We start from the raw sequence: 9773 nt of genomic DNA on the forward strand, positions 1-9773 counted from the left end.
GGCGAGAAGTTGGCCCATCTGCGGGAGCTGGTGGGGGAGCTGCAGCGGCGGAAGGCGGCCTTGGAGGGTGTGTCCAAGGACCTGCAGGCCAGGTACAAAGCCGTCCTGCAGGAGTATGGGCACGAGGAGCGCAGGGTCCAGGAGGAGCTGGCTCGCTCCCGCAAGTTCTTCACGGGCTCGCTGGCCGAGGCTGAGAAATGCAACAGTCTAGCGCTGGAGGAGCAGAGCTACCTGCTCAACATCGCCGAGGTGCAGGCCGTGTCTCGCTGTGACTACTTCCTGGCCAAGATCAAGCAGGCAGACGTGGCGCTGCTGGAGGAGACAGCGGACGAGGAGGAGCCCGAGCTCACTGCCAGCCTGCCCCGCGAGCTCACCCTGCAGGACGTGGAGCTCCTCAAGGTCGGCCATGTGGGCCCCCTCCAAATCGGGCAGGCTGTCAAGAAGCCCCGGACAGTCAACATGGAAGATTCCTGGGCCATGGAGGCTGCAGCCTCTGCGGCCTCTGCCTCTGTGACATTTCGAGAGATGGACATGAGCCCCGAGGAGGCGGTGGCCAGCCCCAGGGCCTCGCCTGCTAAGCAGCGGGGTTCCGAGACGGGCGCCGGCATCCAGCAGTGTCTCTTTCTCAAGAAGATGGGCGCCAAGGGTAGCACCCCGGGCATGTTCAACCTTCCCGTCAGCCTCTACGCCACCGGTCAGGGTGAGGTGCTGGTCGCTGACCGCGGCAACTACCGAATCCAAGTCTTTACCCGCAAAGGCTTTCTGAAGGAGATCCGCCGCAGCCCCAGCGGCATTGACAGCTTCGTGCTGAGCTTCCTGGGGGCTGATCTGCCCAACCTCACTCCCCTCTCCGTGGCCATGAACTGCCACGGGCTGATTGGTGTGACTGACAGCTATGACAACTCCTTCAAGGTGTACACCCTGGATGGCCACTGTGTGGCATGTCACAGGAGCCAGCTGAGCAAACCCTGGGGTGTCACCGCCCTCCCGTCCGGCCAGTTCGTGGTGACTGATGTGGAAGGTGGGAAGCTCTGGTGCTTCACCGTTGACCGAGAAGCGGGGGTGGTCAAGTACAGCTGCCTCTGCAGTGCCGTACGCCCCAAATTTGTCACCTGTGATGCTGAGGGCACCGTCTACTTCACCCAGGGCTTAGGCCTCAATTTGGAGAATCGACAGAATGAGCACCACCTGGAGGGCGGCTTCTCCATTGGCTCTGTGGCCTCCGATGGGCAGCTGGGCCGCCAGATCAGCCACTTCTTCTCGGAGAATGAGGACTTCCGCTGCATTGCTGGCATGTGCGTGGATGCCCGCGGTGACCTCATCGTGGCTGACAGCAGTCGCAAGGAAATTCTCCACTTTCCCAAGGGTGGGGGCTATAGTGTCCTCATTCGAGAGGGGCTCACCTGTCCAGTGGGCATCGCCCTCACTCCTAAGGGGCAGCTGCTGGTCTTGGACTGTTGGGATCATTGCATCAAAATTTACAGCTACCACCTGAGAAGATATTCCACCCCTTAGGGAGAAATAGGAGTTTCTTCTGTTCCCCAGCCAGCGTCCGCTCCCCTTATTCCTTGGTTATTGGTGGTACTGTAGAGTAGACCTGCCCTGTGTCCCCATTCCAGCTAGCTAGCCCTAGCATTTTAGAAGCTGTTTTAGTTGTTTTCCTTTGCATTATTTCCCCCCTACATTTAGAGCTTTATCAGATGCATTGCCTCACATCAGACCCAGGCTGGGGTTAGCTGAAGTCTGATGAGAACTTAGGCACTTCGCGGCTTCAGTAGAGCCTTTTGCCCTGTATTTGAAGTTTGCCCTTGTATTGAATGCACCCTGGCCCGTTTTCCTCTCTCTTGGCTTTGAAGACCCTGGGCCGTGATTTCCCTCCTGTTGTAGTGCGTTTCCTCTGTGACACTTCCTCTTCAGCTCTGCTGCCCTCAGTGTGTGTGCTCCAGTGGGATCGGCCCCATCTTGCAGTGACATTCCGGACCTCCTATCCTGTGGGTTGACATCTCAGGTCTGACCACCTTTACCAGCGTGAAAGCTCATTCAGTGCCACCAAGGGAGATACACCGTCCCTCCAGGAATCAGCACCTCAGCTCCGGGTGCTTCGTGCCATCTCTGATTGGTCTCTACTTGTGGATGTGACAGAGAATGGATTGACCCTAGTTGGTTGATGTTGAAGACCTGAGTCTGGATGTCGCTTGCCTTTTAAAGGAGCCTATGGATTGGAATTATGCCAAAGCACAGGAAGATGGTAATAAACAGAATGCTGAGATAGTCACAGCAGACACTGTTGGATGGTCTCTGGAGCTCATCATTTTTCATCCTACCTCTATCCACTGACCTGTGCTGAGAGCTGTCTGTGGACTTGGACTGCGCCAACTGAGTGGGGAGGGGGATGCATCCCATTTCATTAGTGAAACAAAATTGTTGGGTCCTTATTCTGTATTTCCCTCAAGTGAGCGTATAAGACTTGTTTTCGGGGTTTCTTTCCATTCCTCTATCAAGCATTAAATAATTGATAACTGTTTCTTTGTCACTGGTTTTCGTCTTTTTTTTCCCTTGACATATTTTTATTGATTTCAGACAGGAAGGGAGAAGGAGAGAGCGATAGAAACATCAATGATGATAATAATTGGCTGCCTCCTGCATGTCCCCTACTGGGGATCAAACTTGCAACTCGGGCATGTTCCCTGAGTGGGAATTGATTTGTGACCTGGTTCATAGATCGATGCTCAACCACTGAGCCATGCTAGTTGGTTGGTGTTCATCTTTTAATTAAATATGGGATCTGTGAGGTGAGGAAATGGGTAAGTTGTTTTGTTTCCACACTGTTTGTCTTCCATGTCTGGCACTGCATCCTTTGAGAGCATTAAGAATCTACCCCGCTCAAAATTCAGCCCAAATCACCATTATTTAAAAGTAATTCAATCTAATTCCCAATCTTATGGATATGTGTGTAGAGAAGCAGCTGCCAAGGTCTAGAGCTGGGTGGGGAATGCCTGGCCAACAAGCAGTGTAAGGCCCGAGAAATCATTTGGTCTGGCCCTGCCAAGGCATTAGGAATGAATTAATTAAATGTTTAACCAAATATAGCAGACGAATTTTTAAGTTGACAATTTTGTATGGCCCAGGAATCCTATCCTATATAATAAAAGGCTAATATGCAAATTGACCAAACAGCGGAACTACTGCTTGCTATGATGCGCACTGACCACCAGGGGGCAGACGCTCAATGCAGGAGCTGCCCCATGGTGGTCAGTGCGCTCCCACAGGGGGCGCGCTGCTCAGCCAGAAGCCCAGCTTATGGCTGGTGAGTGCAGCAGTGGAGGTGGGAGCCTCTCCCACCTCCACAGCAGCGCTAAGGACCCCTCGGGGGAGCGGGCCTAAGCCAGCATGCAGACATCCCCCCAAGAGGGCGCAGGCTGGCCTGAGGGCCCTCCAATCCCCCAATGCACAAATGTTCTGCACCAGGCCTCTAGTAATGTTATAAATATCCAAATGGCCCTTGACAGAAAAAAGGTTCCCCACTCCTGGTCTAAAGTCACCCACACCCTGTTCTAAACTGAGCCTCCTACTTTCTGCTTTAACCTTACAGTTACACTTCAAAAAGGAAGAAGCCTTATGCTTTTCAGACTAGAAGTGGGCGAAAGGATTTGCGACAACATTCCTGGAGCTTTGGCATTTACTAAGCTGCACATCTTGCTGTGGGTGCAGGGCTGATGGCAAGCCAGAGAGCAGTTACCTCACATTCATGGGAACAATGTGCTAAGCTGAGCTACTCAAAATTGTGTTTTTGGTGGTAGAGGGTGTTGTTGCTTTGGCTCTTTTTTTATTTTGCTTCTGTGGGAATCGCTGCCAAACGATAAGAAAAGGAGATAAAGTGATGAACTGATTTGTCTTATACTTTTCACCTGGAGAAAAGCTCCATGTTCTGATTATGAAATTGCATCCGGTTTGCAAAGATCGTATACTTGAGAGGAAATTGATCCAATTACAAGTGCATCACAAATGAGGCCGCTAGTTAATTAGAGCCGCTTTCTCTGTACTGCAGCAGACAGCAGGAGGTCCGTCTTGGCTGTCAGCGAGGGACTTGCTGAGGCAGTAACAGTGTCGGAGGCCCTTGGAACGTGGTTTTCTTCAGGGAAATGACTATCCTGGGCTGGCTTACTGTAAGTGAACTAGGCCTGGGGTCATGGAGCTGCTGGTGCTTTTGGAAGGAAATGCTAATGCTGCTGGCATTCCGCATTCAGGTCTGCCCATCTCCAAACTGCTCGCAAGGACAGCAGGGTTCCGGGCTCAGGACGGAAATAAGTGTGGTCTGCATGTGTTTCTTTGATCTGAGTATTTTAGGCTGTGCTTAGCTTCAGTTATCTACCATGTTGACTAAATTGCAGAGTATAACCCCCAGAAACTAATTTGCTCATTTTTTTTTTTTTAAGCAGCAGTACCCTTATTCAAATAAAGTCGTACATGCAGGTCTGTATGTAGACTAGGTCAGGGAGCAGCTACTCCGGGTGAGCAGGTCTGTGGACTGGAGGACAGCTTTCAGCAACCCTCACCTGTGCACCCCTGCAAAAGTCCTGTGAATCTACAGAACATTTGCTGAAGAGCACCGAGCTATGACATTGCTTATCCCCTGTCCATCTCATTAGCCCTGCAGCCACGGCCGAGTCATTTAACCATTCCTCTTCTTGAAAAGGATGAAATGGATCCTGCATCCAGGAAGTGTGTAAGATGTGAGATCACAGATGTAGAAGTCCCAGTTCTTGGGGACAGTTCTTGGCATTCCCATGAAATGATAGTGATTACTATCCTCTTTTATTGAGTTGTTCAAAAGAGTGAAGCTGCCTGCCTTCCTATTTTACATGTTCCCAATGGGCAACCAGAACCCTCCTCAGGCATCTCCCCCAGCCACACGTCTCCAAGTAAAGCTGACCGCCATTCCTTCTTACCATCGCTCTACCTTCTCATGTGTCCAGTGCTGTATAAATAACCATATTGCAATTATTGGTCCATAGAGTTGAGCGTTATCGAGGGCTAACTGTAATAGCTGGCTGCAGGCACCTGGCATGGTGTCTAATTTGGAGTACGCCCTCCCATTTTTACCTGGCTGTTACTTACTGAACTCAATGGTGATGGGTCCCCCCAGAACCTGCGTCTTTCTCACACAGCCCCTTCTGTTGGGTGAATATTCTCAAGCAAGCCCTTTTATAATCATACAAAAGCAACATAAAACAAACAACACTAAAGGCAAACAGATGACTTACAGGTTGGTTACGGCCCAGCTTTCCTTTATCATTCTTAGAATTTAAGGCTTCGGAGTCATGATCCATTCAACATTTACTGAGTACCTACTGTGAGCCAGGTACTGTCCCAGGTTTCGGAAAAGAATCATTTAATGATAATTATTGATGTGTCCACTTTCTCAGAAATTATTTCACAGTCTTTCCTGTCTGAAGTATTTGAAATCTAGTGTTCCATTGCCCTGGACTTCCCCAAAGGCCAGGGGCAGGCAGTGTCTGAAAGACTATAAGGATCTCAGCAGTGTGTACTATACTCTAGCAGGAGGCAGTCCACAGAGGGGCACTCATTATTCCAATCAGTAGAATAAACGTGGCTGAAGTCTTACAGGTAGGGTGAGTAATGCTTACATAGTGGTGCTTTTAATCCAGTACTAATTAATGGCTTCTGAAAAGTGAAGTGTTACCCATGCCTGCAGGAGAGAGATGGAAGGGCAGAGCCTCCTGTGAAACTCGGGCCTCTACCTCATACCTGACTAGCCTGCTGATCTATACTCAGGCTGTGCAGCCCCTCAAGGGATCTCCAGATAAATTACAGATGTGAAACGGGAGATGTCTGGATGAATATCGCAAGCATGGCAGTGATGAGGCAGGAGGCTATTTAGCAGAATACACACTTAGACTAGAGCCCTATGGCTCTCTTTTGTCAATATCATTAATATTCATGGTACCCTGGCCAAGTGAAGTTAGTGAGGCCGCTCCAGGATGACTATTCCAGTGGGAAAGTCACTGGGCTCGGTCTGGGGCTGAGTCTCAGCTCTGACTCTTAAGTAGCCATGTGGCCTCAGGTGATCACCATACACCTGCATTTCCTTATACAATAAGGAGTATGGACTAATCAGTGGTCCAGCTTGAGAGCCACATGCGGCTCTTTGGCCCCTTGAGTGTGGCTCTTCCTAAGCCTTAGGAGTACCCTAATTAAGTTAATAACAATGTACCTACCTATATAGTTTAAGTTTAAAAAATTTGGCTCTCAAAATTTCAATCGTACTGTTGATATTTGGCTCTGTTGACTAATGAGTTTGCCGACCACTGGCACTAGATCATCGCTAAAATCCCTTCTGGCTCTATGATTTTAATTGATTTCTTAATCAACTAGAATTTGGTTGAGTTTCCCCCCAGTGTTTTTGTACAACCCCTGCTATAACTTTCTCATGTTTACATGAAGTGGTAGGAAGACCCTTAGGTCAATTACCAGCCATCATCACTCTGTTGGGCTACAGTTTCCTCACCTGGTAAAATGACACGATAGCTTGTGTTTTAAAGGGTTGTTGCAAGAATGTAAAGGTAATGGGACAGTGTATGCCAAGGGATCTACTTCAGAAAACGTGGTTTCCATTGCAGGGGCAAAGGCTTCCTTCTCCTCACCATGAATGATGCAGATTTTTCACGCTGACACTGGGGGAGATTTCTGATTTGCATCGGTGATGCAGGGGCACTGCCTGGCTTCTTAATTTAAAACCTACTGGAGGGAAAGTGGGATTGCTGGGGGGCAGATGCCAAACTCCCAGCAATGTGTCCCAGTAGGAACTTTTTGAAAGGTTCAATGGAGTCATTGAACCTTTAGCTATTTCTGTAGATGGCTAGAGACGAGCATAAAATGATTTTTTTTCCTCCAGGTCAATATTCATTACCTCAAATAATTAAAATAAACCGTAAATTTCACTGTTAGGTTGGAGGTAATATAACATATGATAGTTTAAAATTTGCAATTCTCGAGAAAAAACAACATATAAATGTGAGTAGGTAAAGAGCTCCCCCGCCCCCAACAAACTATATACAGTAACTATGAAAAGAGACATGAATACAGGAAGAGGACACAAGCAAACAAATGAAACTGAAATAAAACTGTAAACAGAGGTCCACAATTTGACCCAATTAGAAGTTAGGTCCTGAGTTTAGTCCTGGTCCCCCCACTTCCTATGACCACTGAGTCCTTTAGCCTCACAACCTCAGTTTACTCATCAGTAATACCCGATGCTGTTTCCTGCCTTATTCTGAAGAAGTGATGGATGTATAACACCTGGTACACTTCCAGACATTCACAAACTTTCAGTAGTGCTAAATATTTTTATAACAAATGTATCTCAAGATTACCCACATTTTTGTGATATGAAACTAGTAAGGGAAAGCTATTTCCCTGAAAGGAAAGTCGTTTAGTAACTCACTGAAATCCTGATTAAAAACATGAGTTTTTATGTGTGTGGGTGGGAGTCACACACGTCTTTCCTATATAGATAAAACCAAGAATTTCTCTTGGCGATTTACTCAGTTTACCCGGTTATGATGCCACTGTATATCTTCACAGAATATTAAGATCTGAGATCCTACTCATTCATTCAATCACTCCTTAAATATGTATAAGACTCATATGTATATGAGTATAGGATGCAAAGATGACTCAATCGTGAATCCTGCAGTCAGGCAGCCTGTGGTCCAGCTGGGGAAATAGGATACGTAAGAAACAATACGAACATGCTGAAGAGTAAACGGTACAAGATAGAAGTGGAACGCTGGGCGTTTGAGAATAGGCTACTTCTCCTTGGGAGGATCTGGTTGCTGAAGGGCCTTGCAAGTAGAGGGAGTATCAGGAATCAAGGTACAACATTGTAGGGAGAAGTGAGACGTTGGTACCAGCAGGAAGTTCAAACCACACAAGAGTGAGGGGGCATTACAGGGTTTAAAGTGACCCATCTATTGATGACCCCCCCCGCCCCCTTTAAGTAATAATGCCAGTGTTCCTTTCCCCTGCCCTAAGCTGCATCACTAATTCCTATCAGTAGCCATGGCTCAGTGAGGTTTCGTTTTCACAGAGGTGGAGGGTGCAGATAAGAATCCTCTTGGAGACTGGAGCGGGGCTGAGGTGGAGGGAGAAGGTGTAGTTTGAAAAGTCACCCCTCCCATATTTTATTCTTTCTCCTTACTGAGACTCCCTGATGTCATTTGTCTCAGAAATCCATTTTCTGCCTTTTTAAAATCCTGAAATAATACCAAATTGCTTCCCCTCAAAAGCCTGAGCTAAATGAGTCTTGTAATCTCGATACAGTTTTGTAAGAGTCTCACTCTCCTTTTCAATGTTTGATCCTGACAGCTTTCAAAACCCATCATTCCCCCTTCATCTGCCCCACGCCTGGACATGCTGATAAGAAAGCTTGAATACATCCACCTTTGGGGCCAGTGAGAAGTGCAAACCACACAAGCCCGAGCCCAGCATGGAAGTTCTCACCCAGCCCCACTTCCGCACCACCGTAAACTAGCAATCCAAGCTGGTCTTTTCCGGCTCTCAAGTCATTTCTGAACCACTTAGGAACCTACATTGCTCTCCCCAGAAAGCCTCGTTATGTGAGTTACAAACCTTTTCGTACCCAGTACCTGCCTTGGTTCAGCCTTAACAGTTTTGGGGGTTCCCCCTCCTGTCTATGGATAGCCACAACAATCGGCACACTAACCAGTCTTTTAGGCAATGACCACCATCACTGGGTGGCTCTCTTCTCGCTTTGATTTGCTAATGGCTCTGCTGCTGGCTAGCTTGTTTCTTGGGTCACTCTCTGGCAAGCTTGGGCTTTGAGCTGTGCTGCCTGAGCCCCGCCAAGTCTCTGTTATAGATGCAACTGAACTAAGGGGGAAGCTTGATAACTGGCATTCAAGAACAGGAATGAAGCAGCCCTGGGCTCTCTGGGTCCAAACGCGTGTGTCTCAGGTTGACGCATGTGCCTAGATTGCAGCGAAGGCTGTGACCACACTCAGGGGAATTACTCTTGGGAGTACTGCCCTGGGACTACTGGCCTTTTGTTGCAACCACACATTGTCCCCCGTCTATAGAGGGCTCGGGAAGCACACCCTGTGCAAAATGTGGGTTCACTGGTGGTGGCTCACATGCAAGGAGGACAGTCACCATGTAGAATGCTGTGGACCACACTCTACAAGCAGATGACTCTCTTGGGGTCCACCGGGCTGTCTGCACTGCTGCTTTGTCCCTGCTGCCCAGAAAAGGTTCCTGATCTCCAAGGTTACAGGGGGAAGTACCCACCGCTTCCTCGTGGCATACCCAAAGGCTTCATTCAAGTCTGACTTCAGTCCATGGCCCTTAAACCCTATAATGCAACCACTGCCACGAGCCCTAATCCTAAGGATAGGCATTTGCCTCTCTCTGGAGGAAGACATTTATAAATATGAAACTAGTGAGGGAAAGCTCACCCAACCCACCCAATGAACTATATACAGTAACCACCAAAAGAAATGAATACGGGGGGGGGGAGGGGGGAAACTGGAGCAGAGGTCCACAATCGGACCCTATTAGACACCTACAATTTCCTAAAAGATTTTATACAACAAAAAGTTAAAAGCTGCCAATTGGCTTTTGCACCCCTACAATATGGGTTCTAAACTAAGCTTTAACATCTGCAGAAATGCACCAATATAGCCTTAATCAATTCTGGGGCTCAAATTAGAGTTACATGCACATGGGCATTTCCC

At 48.2% G+C, this 9773-nt stretch overlaps 2 protein-coding genes across 3 annotated transcripts in view; one reads left to right on the plus strand and one right to left on the minus strand.

The window, feature by feature from the left end:
• TRIM32 (tripartite motif containing 32) overlaps positions 1-2526 on the plus strand; it is an 11951-nt gene extending 9425 nt beyond the window's left edge. Inside the window, exon 3 of the mRNA XM_015569894.1 lies at positions 7-2526. Within this exon, the coding sequence (XP_015425380.1) occupies positions 7-1515 (1509 nt within the window). The 3' untranslated portion in view covers positions 1516-2526. The remainder of the gene's footprint in view (positions 1-6) is intronic.
• ASTN2 (astrotactin 2) overlaps positions 1-9773 on the minus strand; it is a 647457-nt gene that overhangs the window by 206354 nt on the left and 431330 nt on the right. The gene's annotated exons all lie outside the window — the stretch shown is intronic.

This window comes from Myotis davidii, unplaced genomic scaffold (genome assembly GCF_000327345.1).
Source record: "Myotis davidii unplaced genomic scaffold, ASM32734v1 scaffold866, whole genome shotgun sequence".
Lineage (NCBI taxonomy): Eukaryota > Metazoa > Chordata > Mammalia > Chiroptera > Vespertilionidae > Myotis > Myotis davidii.